Here is a 25,000-nt window from a genome sequence, read left to right as displayed (position 1 = left end):
TTCTGACCTTAAAAGCTTCCGAGTTCCCTTATCCCTTAATAAATTCAGGATGAATTTTGCCAACTGATTCGAAGTCAATAAGCGGACAGAAGCAGACAGAAGGATTGCATAAATTTTGTCTGTTGGAAAAAGCAGTGTAAAAATAGAATATGCACATTATGAATAGGCGGGCATAATTTCTATTTCTTTCCTCCTGCAGATAGATCTTATAACATCCACAGGACCTTGAGTTAGTTACCCAGTTAGGGCAAACTGGATTTTAATTCTCATGTAGTGATAACAAATGTGAATGTTAGAATGTGACATTATGGAAGGAAATTAAAAAATGACCTTATGCGACTGACTGCTTATTAGTTCTGGAACTTTTCTCATTGACTTCTATGTCTACAACTTGACACAGAAATTCATACAGAAAACCAAGAGTAAATCTGAATCATGCATACCAAGAAAAACACTTCTTTCTATTCTTAGGTCAGATGGTGTATTCAGTCCGCAGAAGATGTGGGCAGCAGCTTGCTATTGAAGCACCTGTGGAAGCAGACCTGGTCAGCACTGTTCCAGAGTCTGCAACCCCAGCAGCTCTTGGATATGCTCAAAAGGTATATGTTCCCTTGCTCTTTTTTCCCCCCAAGCATATTTATACACATATGTTTTTGTAATGCACTATAATGATGTGGGCTGTTAGAAATGCATATTGATAAAGCTCTGTACCTTCAGTATGCAGGCTATTCCTGTTAAGTCCCTTGCCTTGTTTTTTCCGTCATTATTCCTCTATATTAATGTATTTAAACATTTTTTGGTTACTGTGAAGTCATACTAAGTGCTAAGGCCACTTTAAAAAACAGTAACTGAAACCAACAAGTCCTTCTATATTAATTCTGTTTAACTGTCTCCCATTTGCAGTGTGGACTACCATATGTTGAAGTACTCTGTAAAAATCGATATGTAGGAAGAACATTTATCCAGCCAAATATGAGGTTACGGCAACTTGGTGTTGCAAAGAAGTTTGGAGTTCTGTCTGATAATTTTAAAGGCAAACGAGTTGTTATCATTGATGATTCAATTGTGAGAGGCAATACCATTTCACCCATAATAAAACTACTGAGAGAATCAGGAGCCAAAGAGGTAAGTTAAAGTCAGTACAATACAGATGTAAACGGAAGTTGATGGGAGGTTAAAGCACAGGGGCTTGTCTTCATTTGTGCTGTACTTTGTTGCCTTATTTAAAAGGGCAAATGTGGAAAAAAACAATGGCTAGTGTGTGTTTATTGTGGAGACAGGTTAAGAAGGTTCTTTTGTATGAGTGTGACTTTTGGGTGACTGAGGTGACAGGAACAGGTCTCCACTTCCAAAGCACTCTCTGGCAAATAAAAGAAGAATGGAATAGAAATTAGTTAAGATCAGAAAACCAAGTATTCCTGATGTGTGACTTTTGGGAGTGCAAAACATATAACCATATACTTCTGTAAATACCACATATCTTAAGTCACCAGAGCACCATTTTTTTAATTGATAAAGATTTTTTTAAGCAAACTAGTGTCCAAGTCAGTCACTGGAGCAAAAATTTCTTGTATAATGTTAGATTTTGTAAGCTGAAACGTGTTCATCAATAACTGAACGCCATAGAAGAGAAGTAAAATCAGGAAGGAATCTTCTAAGAACATTAGGAAATACTGTAAAAAAGAAGTTCTGAAACTGTCTTACCTTATCCTGCTGTGTTGGCATCTGAAAAAAACTTTATCTTACTTTTAACGCTTGAATGATTTCTATGATGTGCTGTGTTCTGTTATCACTGTGCAGAATTGAGACCTTGCTATTATATTACGATTTGCTGTCAACTTATATCAGCCTGTTTTGAAACTATTTTATTCAGGTGCACATCCGTGTAGCTTCACCTCCCATAAGATTTCCTTGTTACATGGGAATAAACATTCCAACTAAAGAGGAACTCATTGCCAACAGACCTGAATTTCATGATCTTGCAAACTATATAGGTAAATGCTACTTGGTTTTTTTTTTCTTATAAGAGTTGTCAATTGTATCTTATAATCTACTTCAAAATAAAGCAGAACATATCAAGGCACCAGTGGCAAAACTGAGTAAAGAGCTGTAAGCTAGGTAAGCTAGGTTTCTGCATTGTAAGTACTCTATGGATCAAACTAATTCAGCTACATAATTTTTTTTTAACACAGTTAGGGAGCTGTATTTGTCAAAAAAATAGAAAGTATTAGAATAATTGCATAAGCAGAAGTTGCAAATAAAGTATGACAACAAAACTTTCCAGTACTTAAAGCACCTTCTGAGAAACTTGACAAAAAGGAGCTACTGCAGTCAAAATACCAGGAAGAAAATATGTATTAAAAATATATCCTATAATGAAAAGTGGTTGTATTTTCATTTTCATGAGTTATTCATTAAAATATATTCCGAATTTGTAAACACCCACTGAATTTTCTACAAATTGACATTTATGTAAATAATTTTAACTGCATTATATATTTCACTTTGAAAGAAATTACATTTGAAATCAATCAAAGAATGTTAAAAACCTTCTGAAATTTTGAGTCATGTTTGCAGCAGAACACAAGAAAGATCCACAGTTTATGTTCCACTGTGAACTCCAATTTCCTGTGTTAAATACTTACTTTCACTGTCTAATACTGCGATGAAATCTTTTTCCCAAAATTATTATGAAAGTGTATGGAAATATTTCAAGTTTGTAGGATCTCGTTTTTAAGTATCATTCACCACATGAGTGCAAAGGATAGAAAACTAATTATATGAAAAAGCTGTCAAACATTCCTACTGCTAGAAAATTTGCGTGAATTGCATAGTGACTTTTTAACATGATCTTCCCCTCGTCCAGGTCCCAGAGAGGCTTGGTAGTCCTTGGTGCTCAGACTTGGGAAGCACTAGCCACACACATCTACTTCCAGACCTGAACTAAGGTTAACTCTGTAAGACTACAGGGAGTTCAGGGAGTCTTAGTACATACTCTGGACTTTGCTTCTGGTTTTGCAGTTATGTGTCACATATTTGTTCCCAACAGAACCTTCTGTCTAGATTCCAGTGAGTCTGCTCCCTGCACAAAGCATTTGAGAAGGGCAAGACATATTACAGTCTTAAAATTTTTCAGTTGTTCTCTTTCATAATCCATATGTAATGTGAATGTATTTCCAGAGAGAGTTGTATTTGGTACAATATTGCAGCTTTAACTGATGACCTTTTATTTCCTCTAGGAGCAGACAGTGTTGTCTATCTTTCCGTGGAAGGCTTGGTATCATCTGTGCAAGAAAGCATCAAAGCAAGACAAGACAACAACCCGAAAACCCACAAGTCATTTATTGGAAAGCTTGGTCACTGCACAGCGTGTCTCACTGGAGACTACCCCGTTGAGCTAGAATGGTGAACTTTTAGTGGATGGACATCAGTTCATAAGTTGTTGAATGTACCTTTTTCAATGATGCCTTCTTTCTAAATAGCCTTCTTGCATTTAGGTCCAACAGAAGCCTTATGACAGCTAACTAATTACTGTTACTAAAATGCATCTTTAAGTAAAGACTTAGAGAAAGTCAGATGTGCTGATGAAAACAATGTAAGCAGATTAAAATACAAAATCATGTCGTTTTGATGCACAGTTGTGCCTTCTGTTTTCTCACAAAATGCTATAAAAACCAAAGTTTTTTTAATTATGTAGAAGTCCCAGAGTTTCTTGTTTTGGTCTTGCCCTAAAAGCTTCCCCGTTAGACTTGTTCACAAAGCACAAATCATGTGATGATGTAATTTCAGATTATCAAAGTCTTAATGCAAAAGTATCTGAAGTTTGCTTTTCTCCTTAGGAAAAATACCAGATTATGAAGAAGGAAATTGCTTCCTCAGCAGTTGTTGCTTAGGCTTTTTAAGAACAGAACTATCTAACTTTTGCATACAGCCTTTTTTAATTGAGGCCTTTTGTAACAGATTCTACGCACATGATGTCTAACATGATTTTTAAAAATGAAGACTCAGGGAAATGCTCAGCCAAAAGCTCTCTAGTTTTGTTACTTTAAAATTCTGTTTCAAAAGTCATGTAATTACATTATCTTTGTGTATCAAATGCCAATACAATGTGGAAGAAGAAAAAAATACTTGGCACTGCCGTTCTTTTTTCTGTTTTACGCCTTTTTTTCTCTGGGATAAGTCTGACAATTTCTGAAGTGTACTTTTCATTTGTCAACATCCAAAGTAAGCTAAAAAAAAAAATCCCAGCTTTCCATACTTAGCAGTAAATATGGTATATCAAATGAAGATCATGAGTTGTTTTGGTTATAGTCTTATTTTACTATATTACTGCTGTTAGAATAAATGTAATGTTTAAAAAAACTCAAGTGTTCTGAAGAGCCATTAGCTGTTAAATGCATTGTGTTCAGTTGGTCACAATTGCACAGTTAGTGGTATACAGGAAGATCACTTGGACAATGAACCACTAGCTGAAAATGGAAAAGCACCTTTTCAAAACTATTGCAAATTTCCACACAATTTTTAAAATACTTTGTATACCTCAGTTTTTCTCACTGAATACCAACAACTTAATTTTAGATTTTCTATTTAATATTGTGTATTTTGGCCTTATAATTGTTTGTGACACTGTCAAAAATAATAAACAGAAAAGTTTAAGAGCTTCTTCCTTCCCTGTCATCTTCCAGATAGTTGAGAATTACAGGATTGCTAATTAAATTCAAAAGGGAGTTTTATGTGGGATTTGTAGCAATTGTGCCTGATTGACAATCACAACACAAAAGTCCTAGTTTTAAGAAGCATGTAAATACACATGCTTTAATGAAGTCAAGACTGTGATTTATGCAGTGGAATCAGAACCTACTTGCAGCCAAGCCTATGTGCTGAGCATGGAGCTCTTACTGTGCTGCTTCACCAACGCACAGATCTGCACATTGAGGGACGTGAATCTCTTCTAATTAGCAAGTTTGTTTTTATAACAGAACCATAACAGTTTGTCTGGACAGTAAATGGAACAAAACCAGAACAGGGTGGACACCGACCACACCCTCTTCCAGGTTAACCAGGAAGGAATATGAAAAGAACAGAAAAACTGTTGTGAACATTTTTCACTGTTCTTCTTTCCCACCCTCAAAACAAAATGTACAAGGGCTAAGTTGAGCTCTTAGATTACAAATACATGTGAGGTGTCCTTTAATATGTAAGATAAACATTTAGATGCACAGTGTAACAAGTCTGTCTCTCTGAAATCGCCCACAGGACTGGAAATAAAACTTGTGCAAATTCTCTTCTAATGTACTTTCAACAAAACGCTATTTTTTTGAAGTCTACTAATAATTGCTTTATCACTAATTAATGTGATTTGAGCATTGGGTGGCATAATTGTACTTTCAAAAAAAAAAATTAGTCCCATTGCCTTTCCCCCCCTCCACTTTATGCAAGTGAAATTACATCTGCTACTGTAAGCACTGTAATTTTTGGATGCACTGCAAAGCTGAATCCTTACTATGTATTTTTCAAAATCTTATGTTAAAGAGGAGATACTTTTCAAATGTCATTCTATTCTGACAGCTGGATTTATGCTTCAAGTCACTAGACCTTCTTTATCACATGCAGCCAAGAGAGACATCAGTGAGTGTGCTGAAGGAGAAAGCTCTGGCTTTAGGTGTCGCTATCTGCATTACTGTTTTACTGTGAAACCGTTTCTGCTGTATTACCGATGTGCAACTGTGCCAAACTATTACTCGGAGAATGTGACAAACAGTAGAAAGCTGATGTCTTAACTTCATCCATGCAAATATTAAAAATGGTTGTGAACTGGTCTTCTCGTTCTCTCCCTCTGAGGCATGACTGGCCCCATGCACAGAGGCTCATTTAATAAAGACACCTTGAATGCAGCTCGGAGCCAAAGCAAATCATTTACTGTGAGGGTGGAGAGGCACTGGCACAGGTTCCCCACAGGTGTGGGTTCCCCATCCCTGGTAGGTGCTCAAAGTCAGGATGGATGGGCCATTGAGCAACCTGGTCTAGTGAAAGGTGTCCCTGCTTACAGCACGGTGTTGGAACTAGAGGATTTTTAAGGTCCCTTCAAATCCCTCACATTCCATAGTTCTTAACTATGTAAGTCACGCACGCTGCACCAGGGCAGTACTACCGGTGCCCCCTTCCCAGCACGGCTCCCGCTATCCTCACTCTCACTCCCCGCTGGCGGCCCTAAATCATATCCGGGGGGGAAGCCCAGCCCCGGCCGCGAGCTGACGGCAGGAGCCACGCCAGAGGATAGTCCAGGGATTGCGGCAAGACACCGCTCCCAGCACAGGGAAGGGTGGAGCTCCGGCCCCACAGCCCGGACGTGACATCCCCGCTCGCCCACGGCGGTGCCACCGGCGAGAAGGGCCGTACCACCTTCTGGGCTGGAGGGGGACGGACACGCGGGCACGGAGAGGAGTGAACTGTAAGCGTGAGGGGGGGAAACTCTGCCCTTCGCCCTGCCCATCTGCATTTGTTACAGCCCCTTTCCCATGTCTGCCGGGGACAGCGGGGAAGGCTTTGGCGCGGTCGCTGTTCCCCTCTCTCTCCCTCTTTCCCTCCGGAAGCAATGGCGTAGGGCTCTGGCGGAGCAGGCGCTGCTTGTGGATACCCAAAAGGCGCGGCGGCCGCTGGCCAATGAGAGCGCGGCATTGCCGCATCCCGCCAATCGGAGGCGCCGCCGCCGCCGGGCTGGGGCGGGGCCAGAGGGCGCCGGGAAGTGCCGGGGATGGCGGGAGCGCCGTGAGCCGCCGGGCCGTGCCCGTTCCGTGCACAGACGGGGTAACCGGAGAGAGGAGAGCGGGGGGCATAGCCCGCGTCCGTCCGGTCACCGCTCCGGGCGTGGCGGGAGGGCTCGCGGGGCAGAAGCGGGCACCAGCACGAGCGGAGCCCTTAAAGTTCACGTGTTGGAGGTGTCTGCTTGTGAAGGAAGGATTCTTATTTCACAGTTCCATTGAAGGAGTTACTAATTAGTTAAGCTGTGTTAATGAATTTATTAATTCAGTGATGACCAGCTTTAAAAATAAAAGTGTAACGGTGAGGAACAAACTACCTCTGCACAAGTCAAGAATCCAGCTTTGCACCTTTTGCATTCTAAGGCGTGGTAGAGCTGTGTATGCTCTGCCATGGGTTATTATTTTTTTTAAATTATTATTATTATTTTCCCTTCCTGTTAGTGTTTTGTGTGCCTCTGTGGTCCCACCGAAGGGCTAGGAGCGCGGTCTGTTGTGTGGCTCTTGCAGGGCGCTGCAGCCGCGGTGCAGCCGCGATGCTGCTGCAGGAGCTGGTGGCGCGGGCGGCCGGGCTGCACGGGGGCAGAGCAGCGGTTTGCTTCGATGAGTGCAGCGGGGAGCCTCCCGCCTTCCACACCTACGCCACGATGCTTGAGCTTGCCGTGGAACTGACGGCCTTCCTTCAGGAGCACTGTGGCCGCCAAGGCAAATGGGGAATAGGCCTTTACTGCTATCCGGGAATAAACCTGCCGTCTTGGATCTTAGGGTAATGGTTTGAATGCTTGCAGTCTGTGTTGGTTTTTTAAGGGTCATCTCGTAAAGCAAATTTTACAGTCTGTTTATATTTTTAATAACAACGAAAACGTAGTAGTAGCACAGTAGTGCAGTCATGGTGCGGGAGTCTTGCATCGTTCAGGGAAAAAGATGGCAATATGACAACCTTTTGAAAAGCCATTGCTAAAATATTTCTGAATCTTAACGCTTAAAGCTGTAAACTGTAATTGCATCCTTTCATTAAAAGTAATTTGGCATGCTTATAGAAATACAAAAAAATGCCTAGTATCTTTGTTCTGATTGTTTAAAACTGGAAGTGATCTGACCGAAAACATCTATTGAGAAAAGGACTGTGCAGGTTTTTTTAATGTATTGTCTTGCTGGGGAAAAAAAAAAAAGTCTCTGAATGCAAAATCCATGTTTTAAGGTAAATGAACATACATTTAATGTTCCATTACAAATATTACAGAAAGAAGTAATGAGCAGTGTTACTCTAAAGTGGTATTGATTATCTAATGGCTAGGAAGTTGGAATGCTTGTGATCTCAATGCTCACGTTAATATAGCAATTTTTAAAATTCTGCTTCTGCTGATGAATTCTAATGTTTATATCCTTTATATGGGTTTCTTTTGTATTCCTAGCATTTATGATGGAATAGACGATCACAGGATCACAAGCATATTTTTGTCAGCTGATGAATACAGCAGCAGTTGTGCTTCCTGGGGGCATGGCCTGTCCCTATTTTCCTGTTGTTCACAACTCATGTAAAATATACAATAGCACCAGAAGTACCACAGTGGATTATTAGTATTTCATTGGGGTGAGCAAGCACTGCAATCATAAACCTTCCACAAGCACTGAGGAACTTTCTCACCAGTCAGGAAATGCCTTTGCCCCAGTGCAGCAGGTTGCTCTGAGATGTGTAGACGCCATTCCTGGAGGTGTTCAGAGCCTGACTGGATAAAGACCTGAGCAGCCTGGTCTGGTGTCACAGCTGGCCCTGCCTGAGCAGGAGGTCGAACTCAGCATGCTGAGGTCCCTTGCTGCCTGATTAGTCCTGTATCCCAATGAACTGAGTGGCAGCAGTTTTCTCTTGCTGTGTGAGGGGGCTCTTTGGTTTTTACACCTGTCACTGTGAGCGGCTGTGTGATGCCGGGCAGGCTCGCGTGTGGATTGGCACAGGCGGCTGTGGGAGCAGGTGGGATGCTGCCCTGCCCTTCCCACGCCTCCGTTCAGGACCTTGGCGTTACTGCAGTGACAAACCACTCGCACAGAGAGGAAATATCATAAATATATTGTACATACAGTACAGAACCCAACAGCAGAGCAAATGTGAGGGGTGTGGGGCTCTGTTCGTACCTCAGTCGCCGCTTACTCGCCTTGGGTTTGGTGGCGGTAGCGAGTTCCAGTGCTTGCGGTTTGCAGGAGCGCGGGGACTTGGAGCCCCTCCGCCTGTCCGCTGGGAGAGACATCCCAGGGTGTGCTGAGATCTTCCTGCGCTGCCTTTGCACTCGTAGGAAAGCGTGCAGGCTTTTGGTGCTTCTTAGAGTACGTTTATACATCTTGTCTGTGGGTAAATGGAAGGGTTATATTTCTGTTTCTAGTTGGTACCAGCAGGTTTTTAAAATGTGATGCTGTTGATGTCAGTGATATCTTTTGTCATCATTGACTTGCTTGGCCAGAAATAATAGTGAATGTCTTCATCTAGCTTTAACCTTTTCCCTTGCTGTAAAAGACCAAAAGGCAGCACTGATTTTCATCCTACTTTGTTACCAACAAGATCTTTAAAAGTCATGTTATGACTATGTTTTCTAGCTCAGGCAACTATAAGAGTATAAAAGAAACTTTAGCAAAATCTAAGAGAAGTTCTTATGGTGGATTTATTTTAATTGTTTAAAACATTTGTATTTTATTAGAATTCTTCAAGTTCCAGCTGCCTATTCACCTATTGATCCAGATGCACCACCAACCATATCCACTTACTTCATGAAGAAAAGCAATCTTCAGTATATTCTCGTTGAGAATGACAAAATAAATGTAAGTGTTGAGACTTCTATAGGAAACATTAAAGGGCAGTTTAGACATGTGTAGATGTGCAGATTGAATTCTGTTTTAATAAGCTTGGATGGAGTGCTTTTATTTTTTCATAGCAATACATTGTCTTTCTTATTCAGAAAAGAACATCTTTAAAATCAGAAGTACCTTCTTTTAGGTTACACTGTTGTTCAGGCAGCCTTGTTGGGCACTGATATTGGAAGACATTTCCTGGCTTGTTTCTTTATATGTCAGTGCTAAGAGCTGGAAATCTGCAATAGTTAAAAAAGCTCCTGCATTTAATACTTGGGTTTCTAATTGTCTAACTGATCCCAAATCTTATACCCTCACTCATTGGGAAGGGAAAAGACAAGTTACAATTCAGATTCCTTGGTCTTCTGCAGCATTCTTTTGTATACTTTCCCTTTCTTTTTTTCATTTGCTCAGATAACTGTTTATTTTGCATTTGTGAACTCTGTGTTCACTCATACTTAATTTATAGAAATACATGAGTTTATAACTGTCTGATGTGTGTCCTCCAAAACTATAGGTATGAAAAATCACAGCTTGTTTGTATGAAGTGCTGTTCTCTATTTCATTGCACACAGTAGAACAACAACAGTGCCTCCTGAGTTCCCCTGTTTGAATTGTTCATTTTCTCTTGCAGAAATTCCAGATGTCCCATGCTGGCTGTTTTTACCATAATTCCTCCGCCATAGAACATATTGGTTTAACTCTCTTCCAAATGAGCTCAAGCAACACTGATTTCAGTTCAGAAGTAGGCAATATGAAAAGTAAATATGAACCTTTCAAAGCTGTGGATAACTCGCAGCCAGGATGTACCATTTGCCCAGATCAAACTGAAATAAAAACACCAGAAGCAGGATATATGGACGCTGGCCAGAAAGACACTTTAGCATATGTCTTGCATACATCAGGAACTACAGGGATCCCCAAAATAGTCAGAGTGCCTCATAAATGTATAGTGCCTAATATTCAGCATCTTAAGTAAGTGTGGTTTTCAGTTTTCCTTTCAAATGCTTTTTACAAATTTGATGCTTTTAGGATTTTTTTTTAATACTTCAGAGTAGTGTACATAGGATTTTTGCTGACACAGCTTCACTTCTTCTTCCTTATATACCTTTGTGGGTTTTTTACTTTTATTTCCAAGTATAATTTTGTTTCTCTGTCAATATTATACTTAAATGATGCTTTGCCTTCATTTTTGACGGCTGTGCTTCAAATAGTACACTGTTGCTCTAAGTTTTGTACCGTCATCTGGCTTGTGGCTTAAAAGAACTAGACAGCAAAATTAATCATGTTTTCACAGTTATATTTACTGTGTTCTGTAGTTCTTAAGTCATAATTCCTTTTTAGGCTGCCCAGATTTCTTTCTGTTTCATATTAAAACAAATCTATTATGGAAAATACAATATTTTTTCTTTTTTGTCTTTTCCTTTCTCCTTCTTCTTTGCTTTTTCTTTCTTTATATTTATCCTTTTTAATGAGCATCTGTTAGCTGAAATATGCCTTTCAGTGAGCTCTTTGGGTTTGTAATATGGTGGGTATCTTCATAAAACACATCATTAGTGAAATCAACAGTTACAGGCCAGGGGCTCTTGCTCACATTACCTGTCTACATAGTCAGAGCCCTTTAGATCTGAGCTTTGCTAATGCATTTCTTTCATGCTTTCATTCTTTTAGATGGGAAGGGTTTTTTGACTGTGTGCATCAGATTTGTAATTTCTAACTTTCATATTTTAGATCAATATTTGAGATCACACAGGATGATGTGCTGTTCCTGGCTTCTCCTCTCACATTTGACCCATCTGTGGTTGAATTGTTCCTGGCTCTGACAAGTGGAGCCTCTATTCTTGTTGTACCAAACACCATTAAGATGATGCCCGTGGAGCTCTCAGCTGCTCTGTTTCAGCGCCACCATGTGACAGTGTTGCAGGTAGGCAAAATCTAAGAGTCTCCAGTGGCTTGCTTCTCACTTCTGCTAATGTGTACTGCTTTTTCATCAGCCTAGAATTTAATGTTAATAGGACAGGAGTGTTCTTGCTCAAAGGCAGTAGCTATCCTTTTTATTTTAGACTGTTGGCTGTCTAGAAAATTACCATTTGATCAAAACCTCAAACATTTTGTAATAGAAAACACTGAGCTAAAAATTATTTTAAGAAGCCTTTACTTATTAAGAATTAAATGAATTATTCTGTTAATTAATTTTTTTGTTCTGAAAACTCTAGTAATAGAGTAAGCTGTTATAGACATTTTAAGTGCTTTTTAACGGGCTTGATCTTAGAGTCTTTTGTCATGACAACTTTTAAGTGTTAATGTTAGTTTTTATGCTAACAGTACCACTAAACCAGTGCTGTATATAGGGTGGTAAAATGTTTCACATTTTTACAATAATGAGAACAAGATAATAATTGATTGCAGAGCCCTACTTACTGCTTTCATTTCACCTGCTTCATGCTTCTCTTATGTCTTAAAATAGGTTATCTCCTATATGAGTTCAATTTTAATAGTTCTAAAGTTTGCAAAATTTACTTGAAGCATCCAACATGGCTGAATAAGCCTAGCTTATACCTGTAGTCCTGTCCTGTTTCTCTTGTCCTGTCACTTGCTACTTGGGAGAAGAGACCGACCCCCTCCTTGCTACACCCTCCTTTCAGGCAGTTGTAGAGAGCAAAAAGGCCACTCCTGAGCCTCCTTTTCTCCAGGCTAAACACCCCCAGCTCCCTCAGCTGCTCCTTGCAAGATTTGTGTTCCAGACCCCATTCCATTCCATTTTTTTTTTTTTTTTTTTAATACAAATGGTGATAGTTGCGATTGTAGGGTGTAAATTTAAGATGAGTGAGTAGGTGGGTGAAGATTCCACAGCAGAAAAAATCCATTAGTTACAGATCTTTTGTAACTGTTCTCTGCTCTTATTTTTGTTAGGATTGCTATAAATGGTGTAGATTATCCTATCTACAGGTTTCATGATCAGTTTAGCTCAGTTGCTTTTAGAAAAAAAGATTACTGAGATATTGCTCTCTATGAGCAAGATTTTTAAGTGTCTTTTGCGACTTTAAAAGATATGTTTGTTAAGCGTGTTAAGCAGCAATAGCGAAAGGCAGAATTTCGTGAATGATGATTTTTGAAAAGTCTTACTAAGAAAAGTTGGATTTGGGTTTGATTTTTTTTTTCTGATCACTGTCCTAATCAGTGAAGGAAGGGCTTCTCACCTGAATAATTGACAAAAATGTTCTCCTTACAGCTTAACTGATGGATGAGTAATTTTAAGATCCTTCTTAAAGAACAGAAGGATGTTACCTCTCCCCCTTGAAGTTTTTGAGCAGGCTTGAGAAATCCGAAAATAATTATGAGGGAGGGAAGAGTATAAATTTTTTCCCTTGTTTTGTTGCTATAATTTCACTAAAGTTAAAATTAACAGTTTTAAAAAGATGGTCTTCATCTATTACTAGAAAAAAGAACCTGGTAAGAAATAATTCCATTAATTTTCCAGTTCTTTTACTAGAAAAGTAGGCAAGAATGAGAGTGAAATGTGCCTGGTAAAATGATTTACTGTTTATTTCCTTTCAGTGAAAGGGCTCTACATCACCAATAGTTTTATAGAAATAGTTGTTAAGGAAGCTGCTTTGGGTTTGGGGGGATTTGGGTTTTATATCTTTTCCCTCCATTTATTTTAGTGAAAGCTTTGAGAAAAACTAATTCTAGTAAACTGTTCTATTTACGTAAATCAAGGACAGACCAGAATCTGACATCCTAGGAATTTTTAGTGTTATGTAAGGTCTTTAAATGTTCTATATGCAGATTAATCAGATGTAGAAGTTATATTTTTGCTGTAACATTCTGGAATGAAGGGAAAAAAGGCTCAAACAATAACATGAAGAGAATACTCTGTTGCTTTCTGTTTCCAAGTAATTAACATAAGAACCAACGTTCATACTCTTGAGGTAATAGCTGAGACACAAAAGGGAACCCATAACACACCTGGGTAAAGAAGAAGCTTTTAAGAAGAACATAGATTGATGCTGATAGTACTCATTAAAGACCTTACAAGAAACAAAACCTCACGAAACACCATTGTGATGGTTGATAGGTAAATATTTTAAAGTACATCCATAATACAGCTGTGCAGCAGATAGGATAAAGCAAGAAGAGAGGTACACATACATTGATAAAATGTAACAAGTCTTTCTCTTTTTTTTTTTTTTTTAATATGTATGATTCAGGCAACACCAACACTTCTCAGGAGGTTTGGAGCTCACATTATTAAATCAAGAGTGTTGTCTGCAAATACTTCACTTCGTGTCTTAGCCCTTGGTGGTGAGGCATTTCCTGTGCTGAGTCTCTTGAAAAGTTGGAAGCATGAAGAGAACAAAACAAGTATTTTTAATCTCTATGGTATTACTGAAGTGTCAAGCTGGGCCACTTGTTACAAGATTCCTGAGGAGGTTTTTAGTGCTGATTTTAGGTAGGAAAATTCACTGTACTCAATGGCTTGGCCAATCATGTGAATGATGAAAATCACAGAAATAGAGCTTCAGTCTCCTGTTACCAGGGCTACTGAGTCCTCATGACTGTTTATACTGGTGGAAGTTACATTTGGGTTTTATGTAGAAACAGACTTATCCATTGTCTCATGAGCCAGTACAGCCCCCTTTCCCCTATTTTAGTAGTGTGGATGACAGAAATTTATCCAAAGTGGCTCACCCAAGGTTTCCCTGTAATTTTACATAAACTTCAAGAAGTACTTTGTTTTTATGACTCTGTCATATGTCACTCAGTTTCTGACTTGTTTGGTTGTTTGGCATTTTTTCTTCATATTATTTTATAGAGTCATGAAAGGTACTTCCCGTTATCTCACTGTTTCATTTTCTCTCTGAAATGTGCGATTATGCAGTTTGAGTTAAATGTGTCCTCCAAAATGGGATGGTTTGCACAAATGATGTGATATATTAACCTGGTGCTTTAACCCTTGAAGACTAAAAATGGTGGATTGTCATGAAGTGTTACTAAATTCTCATGTAAAACTAATTTTCTCTGAGTTCAAACATAAAATGTAATACTTTAAAATAGAAATTTAACTGGAATCCATGCCAAAGTTATTTAAAGTTGCCTTAAGTTTTAAGTCTTACTTTACTGAAGAAAATGTATCATTCTATACTCTCACTTAGAAATAGCTTCTATATTCAATAAATGAGGTCCTGCAACTGCTTGAAGAGGCTGGAGAATGAAGGGAAAGGAAGGAGTTGGTCAGTAGTTCAAGATAAGTCTATAATAGATACATGACATTGAAATGACAGTTTCTTATATTTCAGTCTTTTTTGAACTGAACATTTTCTAAATCTTTTTCTGAACTTTTCTTAACTGTCCTGATTAAAATAGAGTAAAAGTTCAAATTAGGTAAAAATAAGTTAGAAAGCAGTTGCACATGCTTAAATTGGTTGACTTGATGGATGTTTCAATCTGGGAGACTTAAAAGTTAACTGAAATGCTTGGGACTCTTTCAGGGTATTTCAGGCCTTATTTTCTATAATTCTGTGGGATTTTCTGGTATATATTAGTGACACCCGGGCACACTGATGAGATTTTTAATTTTTAATAAATTGATACCTTTTAAAAGAAGAAGCATTTGTAGAAAGAAGTCCCAAGCATCTACTTTCGCTCTAATGCCAGCCCTTTAAAAAGCTACATGATGCCTGGTTTCTGGGATAGTTGTTTTGTGTCCAGAAGAGAATGACTTCTCCTGTTTCTCTCTAATATATTTAGAATGGATTTTCCTGTACCTCTGGGATCACCACTCCTTGGAACAAAACTGGAGGTCAGAGATGCCAGTGGATCTGCAATTCTTGAAGGCGAGGGACAAATATTTATAGGTTATTTTATGTTTCTCATTCTTCTAAGATACTGTTTTTAATTGACTGAGTTTTAATAATATATTGATTATTTTGCTTGATATTTGCCTGTGATACACAGATTAATGTAGCATTTTAAGTTCTGATTGGGCAAGGAACCTTCTGATAGAATTTTAGGTTGTTGGAATGATGAACAGGAAATTACCATCATTTTATCTGCAGACTATGCCTTCATTATATTGATTTCCTTTTCCCTTCTTGCATTTTGACATTGTCAGCTGAAGTCATTTCTGTGCATTAACTGAATTAACTGCGCAGCCAAAATTGCACATTGCAGATGTTCAGACGTTGATAATAATATTTCAGTATTTCTTATAATGCATGTTAAAGTTTAGAGAATTTGATAAAACACTCTTTATAATTTTCATTTACAGTTATCTATTTAATATATAAGACCACAATCGTTTTTTGTATAGGTGGTGAAGAACGTGTCTGCTTTCTTGATGATGAAGTAACTGTGCCACTGGGTACGATGAGAGAAACAGGGGATTTTGTAAGAGTGAAGAATGCAGAATTGTTCTTCTTGGGTCGGAAAGACAATCAGATTAAACGTCACAGCAAACGTTTTAATACTGAATATCTGCAGCAGGTAAGGGCTCACATCCACAGAGTATGCCACTATAAAAAAGCAGAAATAAGGAACACTTCGTTATCATCAGAAATGGGTATTTGCTAGTTTTCAGATGACTTGTAGGAGTCAAAAGAGATTTAGAGGGTGTATTATAAAAAATCTAGTCACATAATTTAGGGAGGAGTTTCTTCTGAGTTCTTGGGAATCTGTTTTATTGTATGATTTCTTCCAGGAGAATTGACAATTGTATAAACATCTGAAAAGTACTGAGCATAGTGATTGTTCTAAAAGATTGAGTGTCAGACTCCTAGATTATATCTCATTCTTGGCAAATAATACGTTTATCTATGAGTTCATTTTTATGTGAGGTACAAGCTTCAGCTATGAAAGAAGATAATTCGTAGGATATTATGTAGGATTGTGAGAAAAATACAGTTTTTAAAGGTCTGCACTTTTTTCATTGGTTTTTGCTTCTTTTACTCTATTGATGAACTGCATTTCAAAGACCAAGACAAATGTTTTTTAATTACAGGTTGCTGAAGATCTTTGCCAGGTGGAAGCTTGTGCAGTTACCTGGTATCAACAGGAAAAACTTATCCTGTTTGTTTTACCCAAAGATGATTTTGAAGAGAGAGAAACACTTAAAGAACTCCAGAAGCGTCTGCCAGCTTATGCAGTCCCTGATGAGATTGTAGTGATTGAAGCTTTGCCTTTAACATCACATGGTAAATGAGGCCATTTAGAACCCTTGCCACTTGTTTTAATGGTATCCGTTGCTTTTTTAAATTACTTTTTATTGACCAAAAGCCGGTATCTGGTTCATGCTTTTAGAATATGTACATTAGATAACTAATGCCTAGTAGGAAGTAATGGCCATGTATTGTTATATTTTCTTGATGATGTTTCATTTGAGAGTGAAAGAGTAGTGGAAAAATCAATTTAGCACTGCACATTTCTTACCTCAGCTGTTCCTGTTGCAGTCTGCAACAGGCCTCTCACTTCTGCTGAGGAAAAAACAGACCTTTAAGGTGGGTTTATGTGGGAGGGGTAAATTTTCAAAAACCTACTGTGTTTCGTGTAGTTCATCAACTGTGTAAAAAAATGCAGATGCATTAGAGTATGAATAATGTAAGCATACATACAAGAATATAGTGACTACTTGGGCAGAGCAAGTTTTGAAAGTGCTAATACTAAAAGAGCAATGAAAAAAAAATCGTCCTTTATTTTCTACAAAGGCAAAGTTGATATATCTGAACTGAACAAGATTTACCAGAACCATCTAAACTCCAGAAGGCGTGACAGTAAGCTGAGTGACGCAGAGGAATTGTGGGAAAGATTGCAGTATTTATGGAAGGTAGTATTTTGAGCTGCCTTTTTATCTTTGCAAGTGGATCATTATACATGTGTCAGGAATTAAACAGTTTTAAGAAGTATGACTAATGCAACCAGAACGTTCTAGCTGCCTATATATTTAAGCAATACAGCTCTTTTCTGTTCATTTAATACTTAAATATAGCTGCTCTGCAGTGGCCAAGAAAGAGTAATTTATACTTCTCTGTCAGATAAAACTGCAGGCTATGAGGTGTAAGCAATTAGCATAGAAAGAATGTAATCTGTCAGTAGTCTTTTAAATGTTGCTTCACATGCCAAAAGAAGGAATCAGTAAAAAAACCAAGGAACTGGGACATGGAAACTTCATAAAAAATAAGTGTTAGTAGAGGTTCTTATTTCTCAAGATAACTATAAATTGAAGAGTCCTTTTCTGAATAGATGGCACAGTTGCACCGCTGTCTCTCAGACTGCCTGCGTGGATTGTTTCTAAATTTCTGTGCTAAGGATTTGTTTTTCAAGGTATTGAAATATGATGCCAAACAGTATTACTTTGTTTTTCAAAGGTGGACTTACAAGTTTCACCTGAAAGTGGGGTTAGCTGTGGCCTAGGACTTGAACAAGTAAATGCCGTGTATTTATTCGTCTGTGCCGATCCTTTTCACATTGATGGCTATGAAGTGATAACCCAGGGGCCTGGATGTGCTCTAGACCCATTATGGACAACAGAAGGTGGCTTCCAAAACCAAAGGGTTTGGACTTGACACCCAGACTTAATAACAAGGGAGTGCGGTGAGAGGTGACACGGTTATTGCTGTTCGTTGTAGTAACAATGCCAAATGCAAAATCTTTCATGAACTGAAGGGCTTATAACTTCAAAAGTAGGTAGGTAAGTAGGTTGCTTAAATAATTCATGAGTAAAAAAGAGCAGTTTATATAAGCTTTACTATTAAAATAAAACACCCAGACTGCTTTTATCAAAAGGCATCTATGTTCTATCTGCAAAGTTTTCATTGATAAATGGTATTGAAAATGGCCAATCGATACATAGCACAATTCCCTTTAATTCCTTTGGCTGCAGAATTGGATTTGAGCGAGACATTTTGTAGTGCAGAATTAGTATCTCCCTGTTTCCTCATTCCTCCCCAGTTCTTGCTTTATCAGTATCTCTGTTGGCACTAACATTTTTCAAATTTTTTTACAGAGCATTGAATTTTCTCAGTTGTTGATTTTTAGCACAACTTCTAGGTGTTCAGGTGGAATCTACCCCACCTGAGGTTTTAAGTGTGTGACATGGTGTAACATCTATGGACTGGTACCTCTCTCCTTTTTTTCTCTAGTCTGTCCTTGGTCTTCCATGTGATTCCACTGGAATTCCTAAAGATGCAGTATTTCTGTACAGTGGTGGAGACTCCCTAAAGGCACTACGATTTTATGAAGAAATTGAGATGTTAGTAGGCAAAGCTGTGCCTGGACTCCTTGAAGTTATTCTCAGCCACTCAATTGAAGAGGTTTACAAACACATTCTTAAAATGCTGTTTCCAGATGAAGAACAATTAATGAATCCTGACAATGTTGTGAAAAGAAAATTAAGAGGGAGCAGTGGAGAGGAATTCCATGGAAAATATATTAAACTAACATCTGAAAGAGGTCTTGAGATTGCTTCGGGATTAATTCCATTTATGGCACTGAACAGAGGAAATCATTTTTTCCCTATGAATTTCACCAAGTCTTCTATGCAGCCCAAAAATACAGAACAGGTAGGAGTGGAACCACTACAGCACCCATCCTTTCTGCATTCCAAGACTCCAGGTGTAATGAAAAGCCATGTGCAAGGGTCTGAACTGGAGAATAGCATTTCAACACTTGAAAACAAGACAAATAAAAAGGACCATTCCTCTGTTCAGCAAATCCATGCAGAATGTAGTCATTCATCAGTGGCAGAGTTGGCATTGTGCGTGAGGTGGAAGTCAAACACGAGAAAATGTGTTGATGCATCACCACTTGTTATAATACCAGCTAAAGAAGAAGTATCTGCATCTGTATATGTTGGCTCTCACTCCCATGCAATGCAAGCAATTGATCTAGATTTGGGAGAAATAAAATGGGAGAGGACCCTTGGAGATCGTATTGAATCTTCTGCCTGTGTATCCAAGTGTGGAAATTTCATTGTTGTTGGTATGTCTTCTGTTTCAGCCTTCATTTTAAATTCTTTTTTTCTTCTAAATACAAGATGAATGACAGAGAATCATATTTCTTATCTCTGGTTGTCCTTCATCCATCAACTTCCATATCTGCCTCAGAACTAATTTATTGTAAAATAGAAACAGAAGGAAGAAGTAATTTTAAGTTTCATGATAACTAGTGATGGAGCTTATCTAATATAAACACTTGTGGTTTATTATACCCCAATTTATTAATAAGGAATAATCAATGGCTACAGTTTCTTTTTCAGTGGTAGATTAAGGTGTGACATTTAAACTTGGTTTTGGATTTTTTTATAAGTATGGAAAGGTAATGCAGTCTTAAAATGTCTTTGTAGAAATTAGTACATGGTACCTCATACTATTTTTCACAGAGTTTAATCATCTTATTTGACTCTTTTTGGAAATGTAAAGAACATGTTTGGATAATTTTTTGGTTTTGTCATATCTGTTGTCAGCGGAGTTGCCATTATTTATCTTAGTGTCATCTTTTTAACTAATACTTCTCATCACTGGTTAGCAAAGATATCCAAGTGGTGAGGTTTTTTAATGCAAATCTAATTTTGCCATCTTTTTATTAGTATTTTGGTTGTTGTTTACTTGATAATAAAATTGAATATTTCATTAACATGAAGGAGTTTCTATGATGACAGTTCAGTTTTCATTAGAAAACTTACAAACTTAATTCTTTTAATGCATTTTCAGAAAGAAAAAGATGTAGACAAAGAGGTAATTAAAACATTTGTGTTCTTCCTTTTCAGCAGCTCGGTTTTCTAATATTGTTACTGAAAAAACTGATGGAAAGATAGTGAAATAAGTATATTCTAAGTGTAACTTCAAAAAAATACACAGAACATTCATCATTGGTTGTATCAGCAAAAATTTGGAGCTAAAAACACAGGAGGAGCTTTCAAAAATGTTTTGAAACTCTACCTTATGAATAATCTTATTCTTTCCAGCAGCGATGAAACTAGCAGCATAAATCACACCATAAATGCAAGTAATCATTGTTCTTTTTTCTCCCATCGTGTTTTATTCCACATAGGTTGTTATGATGGCTTAGTGTATGTGCTTCAAAGCAGTGATGGAGAAATACACTGGACTTTTGCCACAGAAGATGCTGTGAAAAGCTCTGCAGTCGTAGACCCCTCCAGTGGACTGGTCTATATTGGATCACATGACCAACATCTGTATGCCTTGAATATTTATGTAAGAACACTGACTAACTTTTACATTTAGAACAATAAATTAGCCAATTTAGACTCTATTTATAGTGCACCAGAGGAAGTTCCACTGGTGTTAGTATTCTTAGGATTCCACAATCACACTTCTGAAAGTTAGTCCTGCTGTAAGTGGGGTTAGGATTATGTGACAGTAAACAGTTTTAGTGGTGTTCTCAGTTGTGGTTCTTGTGTCATTAGTCCTGGTTGAAACCAAATCTTGTTTCTTAGTTCATAAATTCTCTGTGGGTGTTTCGGAACAGGGTGCCTAGCTAGAAACAGAGCTGTGGTTTTCTGGTGGGGAAAGAATCTTACATTCTAAATGAGAAGACGGAGGGAGATGGAAAATAAAAGGGGCAGATACTGCCTTTTAATTAGCTGAATTTATTTTATTTATTGGACGAAAAAGCCAATGGCACATGTGTTGCTGACATATCGTGTAGATTGTCTTCACTTCTTAACTAGTGTTTGCTGAGTCAGCACAATACTTGATAATGTTTGACATTCAAAGGTTTTTGTAAACATGATGAGCTCTAACTCCAATTGAAAAATTGTTTATGATTCTTTTTTCTTGTACTTACAGAAAAAGGTGTGTATATGGAAGTTACACTGCAAAGGTGGAGCTGTATTTTCATCTCCTTGTCTAAGTTCTAATCCACATCATCTCTATGTTGCTACACTAGGAGGACTATTATTGGCTGTTAACCCAGTATGTACTTTTGCTTACATGTCTTTCATTCTGATCTCAAGTTTAAATGAAACCAAATGTATTTCTGAATTTAAGATTGCTATTCTAATGAAAGGGAAGATGATCATATGTTAACATGAAGTATTTTTCACTTGGGGGCATTATAATGATATATAAGGTTACCATAATATTTCTCATACTTCAGAAATATATCTGGAGATAAGGAGAACTGAAGTGACTTGCTTGAATTCACATCATGACCATAGGCCAAAGTTGCAGTCAATTTCTTGTCATTCCCATATCAGTAAAACCAGTGAGTGAGAGCAAGTCTGTAGATCTATTTCCTGCCCCCTCCTCCTTTGACAGTAGGATTGGAAAAAAAATATACGGAAATCAGAGCAGAATGCAGAAAGAAGCCCCTTCATCCCTCTTACTATTTCCCTCCCCATATTTAAGAGCTGTCCTTTTAATCTCAGTGTGCAGGTCTGTTCTTTGCACTGGGGAAATGGCATTCTTGATAGATGTGGAGCAATTTAATGGTTTTCTGAGGCATTGTTGGCTTACAGCTGGTCCTGCTTGATAAAAGGAACAGGGACTTGAAGCAGCTGTTAATTTTTGTAGTCACACAACACAAAGCATCAATCCTAATCACCTTTACCTTCCATCCACTACAACTGTCCTCAGTAATAACCAGTCTACCCTTAGAAAACCAGTGCATGGTTTTGCACATGGGCTGTGCTTAAGAAAAGAGATTTTTTTATTCTGTAATCCACAGTAGCACGTAGTTGAGAAACCCACCTACAAGCGCCTTCCTATTTTTACGAATAATCCTAATTCCTGGGGGATGTGCAGGATACACTAGGAATTCATGGTGACAGTCACAGATAGTGAGTTGCAACATGTCCTAGAGTATTAATATAAGTTGATTCTAAGGTATCTCCACTTCATTGATCCTTGTCACATACTGAGCAGCTGGGAATGAAATAAAAAACTGAATCTGGCATTTATTAGAACTACTGCTAATACACTAATAATTATCATTATTACTTTGCCTAGGGTGAGAAAGAAAATCAGTTTTTGATTACATTTTTGTTTTGTGTGGGTTTTGTTGTTGTTGTGGTTTGGGGGGTTGGCGTTTTCTTCCACACTACATAAGGGCTGGGTCAGGCAGTGATGGAAGGAGTTTTTGTGCTGTGGAAGGGTTGTTTCTTATAGTTGTGTTAAGCGTCAGATTTTCCATGCTGCCACTTACAGGTGACAGGGAGTAAAATTTGGAAAAGCAACCTTGGAAAACCACTCTTCTCCTCTCCTCACTGCAACGAGAACTACGTCTGTGTTGGGTGTGTGGATGGAAACTTATATTGTTACACTCATTCTGGAGAAAAGGTAAAAGTGTTTTTGTGTTTTTTATGTCCATCACAAAACCCTGAATAAGATACTTAATTAGGACTGTTTTCTGAGGCTTAATGATTGGCATATACCTTTTTGTGAACCAAATAGAAGTGCCTGTTGTTAGAGAGAAGATAGAAAAACTGTTTGCCTAGGGTAGTCCCTGCAGTTCATGGCAAAATCACAAACTCAAGTTGTCTGACGCAGTAAGAGAATATCTGGTTCAGACCTTATAGCCAAAGTAAATTGTCAAGGGTAGTGCCAGCAAATGAAACTATTTCATTTGGAGCTTTTCAAGCTTGTTTAAGGTTTTTCTTCTGTAAGATGGTGGTTATTCAGAAGTAAAGGTTTCTTAGAATTTTTATGCATTTATCAAAAAGCTGCCAAATCATAATTCTGGTAAAATATGTGTTGGCCTTCACATTGAATTAAATGAGATTATTTTTTTAGCTCCTCATAGATAAATGTAGTTTGTATCTGGTGTTATAAACAATTGACATAATTAATTTGTTGGCCTGAGATGCAGTATACATGGCAATTTCTAAGCCTTTTCTGATTATAAAACACGTGTTAGTCCATCTGTGCACTGCTCTCTGCTTGCAGCAGTGTTGCTGAACTGATCCTCTCTTGAGAAGGGTTCTACACGTTGTTAGCATAAGCAGAGGAAATCCGTATTACAAAAGGAATATCTGCCTTTCTGGCAAAGAATGACATATTAGCAGGATTCTTGATGTTCATTACTAATTGCACTACAGCCCAAGAATATTCTTTTCCCAAACTGGTCATTTTTACATGGGCCTCACCAAAGGTAGTAACTCTTCCCACTTTCACATCTGTTTTATGAGACTTTTATCGCTTACTCTCTGTGTAAAACCGAAGTTATAATTTGACAAGGATTTACCTGCCCTCACTGAAATCTAGTATACTTTTGAAATGAAATGCTCTCCTATCAACAGCTAGTCTATTAAAAAATTACAGGTGTTGTAAAACTGATATTGGAAAAAATCTTTGATAATGGGTGCTTATGTTCTTTCTGTAGGTTTGGCAGTTTTCCACTAATGGGCCAGTGTTTTCATCTCCATGCCTCTCAAGTTTAACTACACAAGAGATATTTTTTGGCTCTCACGACTGCTTTATCTACTGCTGTAACATGGAGGGTAATTTACTGTGGAAATTTGAAGCCACTTCAAGTGTATATGGCACACCATTCATTTTCCAAAGCGATGACTTAAATAACAAAGTTCTCTTGGCAGCGGTATCTACAGATGGCAAAGTGTGGATCCTGAATGCCAAGAGTGGAACAGCAGAAGGAGTAGAGAAGCTTCCAGGAGAGGTCTTCTCTTCGCCTGTAGTATGGGGAACAAAGCTTGTTGTTGGCTGTAGAAATGATTATGTTTATTGTCTAGATCTGTACGTAGCAAGAAAAAAATAGCAGCTAAGATGTTAGGCTGCTTCACTTTTATTGTTTACATTTGTAAACTAGGAGCTCACAGGTGCTCTCTACCCCTCTGCCTGTTTTGCTGCAGGCAGGAGATGCTCCTTGCAGGCTTATCAGGTAGGATTTTGCATCAGGCAGTGTCCAGTGATGGAGGGAGGATGGCTACTCAGCACCTTGCCAGAGAGGGGACAAAGTGTGTAATGTGCCATATTCCACAGCTTGGATAGCAGGCACATTAGTGTTTGTCTGTCAAGATTTCTGTGCCAGGCAAGCTAACCCAAGTCTTTGTGAATCTAACTTTTAACTTGATTTCTGGAGACATAGCCTGAATTTCATATATCTGGAAGGAGTGACCTGTTTATTAAGGTTTGTAGAAACAGAATAATTAATATTTTGTGGACCTAGGCCCGTCATGGCTTAATTAATCTACCATGTACTTAGACTCCATTGAAGTCATTAGGAGTTGCCTCTTGTATTCTTAAGTGGAAATAACACTATAAGTATTTATTAAATTTCAATGACAGGAATGATATGTTCCAAGATGAAGTGTGCACTGCTGAAATCAACCACTGTCAAATAATTTTTTAAGATATTTGAATGAATGTTGTTTATACTGTCTTCACAAAAGCTATTAAAAAAAGATTATGTAAATTGAGTTTTGTGTT

At 38.1% G+C, this 25,000-nt stretch overlaps 3 protein-coding genes across 6 annotated transcripts in view; 2 read left to right on the top strand and 1 right to left on the bottom strand.

The window, feature by feature from the left end:
- Positions 1–4,656, top strand: part of PPAT (phosphoribosyl pyrophosphate amidotransferase) — a 42,352-nt gene extending 37,696 nt beyond the window's left edge. The window contains exons 8-11 of the mRNA XM_040064187.1: positions 472–599; positions 904–1,125; positions 1,874–1,994; positions 3,240–4,656. Of these exons, the coding sequence (XP_039920121.1) occupies positions 472–599; positions 904–1,125; positions 1,874–1,994; positions 3,240–3,409 (641 nt within the window). The 3' untranslated portion in view covers positions 3,410–4,656. The remainder of the gene's footprint in view (positions 1–471; positions 600–903; positions 1,126–1,873; positions 1,995–3,239) is intronic.
- A 2,097-nt stretch (positions 4,657–6,753) lies between these two features.
- Positions 6,754–24,989, top strand: AASDH (aminoadipate-semialdehyde dehydrogenase). The gene is made up of 15 exons (XM_040064060.2): positions 6,754–6,807; positions 7,269–7,524; positions 9,449–9,569; positions 10,234–10,574; positions 11,331–11,523; positions 13,811–14,052; positions 15,351–15,457; positions 15,913–16,085; positions 16,600–16,792; positions 17,303–17,421; positions 18,737–19,574; positions 20,646–20,809; positions 21,404–21,529; positions 22,763–22,894; positions 23,937–24,989. The coding sequence occupies exons 2-15, from the start codon at positions 7,295–7,297 to the stop codon at positions 24,327–24,329; spliced, it is 3,372 nt and encodes a 1,123-aa protein (XP_039919994.1). The 5' UTR covers positions 6,754–6,807; positions 7,269–7,294; the 3' UTR covers positions 24,330–24,989.
- Positions 16,024–25,000, bottom strand: part of CRACD (capping protein inhibiting regulator of actin dynamics) — a 137,299-nt gene continuing 128,322 nt past the window's right edge. For all 4 annotated transcript variants that reach the window (XM_040064054.2, XM_058420544.1, XM_040064057.1 and 1 more), the window contains one exon: positions 16,024–16,114. In XM_040064054.2, coding sequence (XP_039919988.1) covers positions 16,063–16,114 — 52 coding nt within the window. In that variant the 3' untranslated portion in view covers positions 16,024–16,062. The remainder of the gene's footprint in view (positions 16,115–25,000) is intronic.

This window comes from Hirundo rustica, chromosome 5 (assembly GCF_015227805.2).
Source record: "Hirundo rustica isolate bHirRus1 chromosome 5, bHirRus1.pri.v3, whole genome shotgun sequence".
NCBI lineage: Eukaryota > Metazoa > Chordata > Aves > Passeriformes > Hirundinidae > Hirundo > Hirundo rustica.
Note: the sequence above shows the minus strand (reverse complement) of the source record. Positions and strands in the feature narration are given on the sequence as shown.

What these genes read in the sequence shown, in the direction of transcription:
- AASDH (XM_040064060.2), top strand. Translation starts at nt 7,295, where the DNA reads ATGCTGCTGCAGGAGCTGGTGGCGCGGGCGGCCGGGCTGCACGGGGGC. An exon ending in CGAGGGACAAATATTTATAG is followed by an intron (nt 15,458 to 15,912) that starts GTTATTTTATGT and finishes TTTTTTGTATAG; the next exon opens with GTGGTGAAGAACGTGTCTGC. An exon ending in TATTATTGGCTGTTAACCCA is followed by an intron (nt 21,530 to 22,762) that starts GTATGTACTTTT and finishes TGCCACTTACAG; the next exon opens with GTGACAGGGAGTAAAATTTG.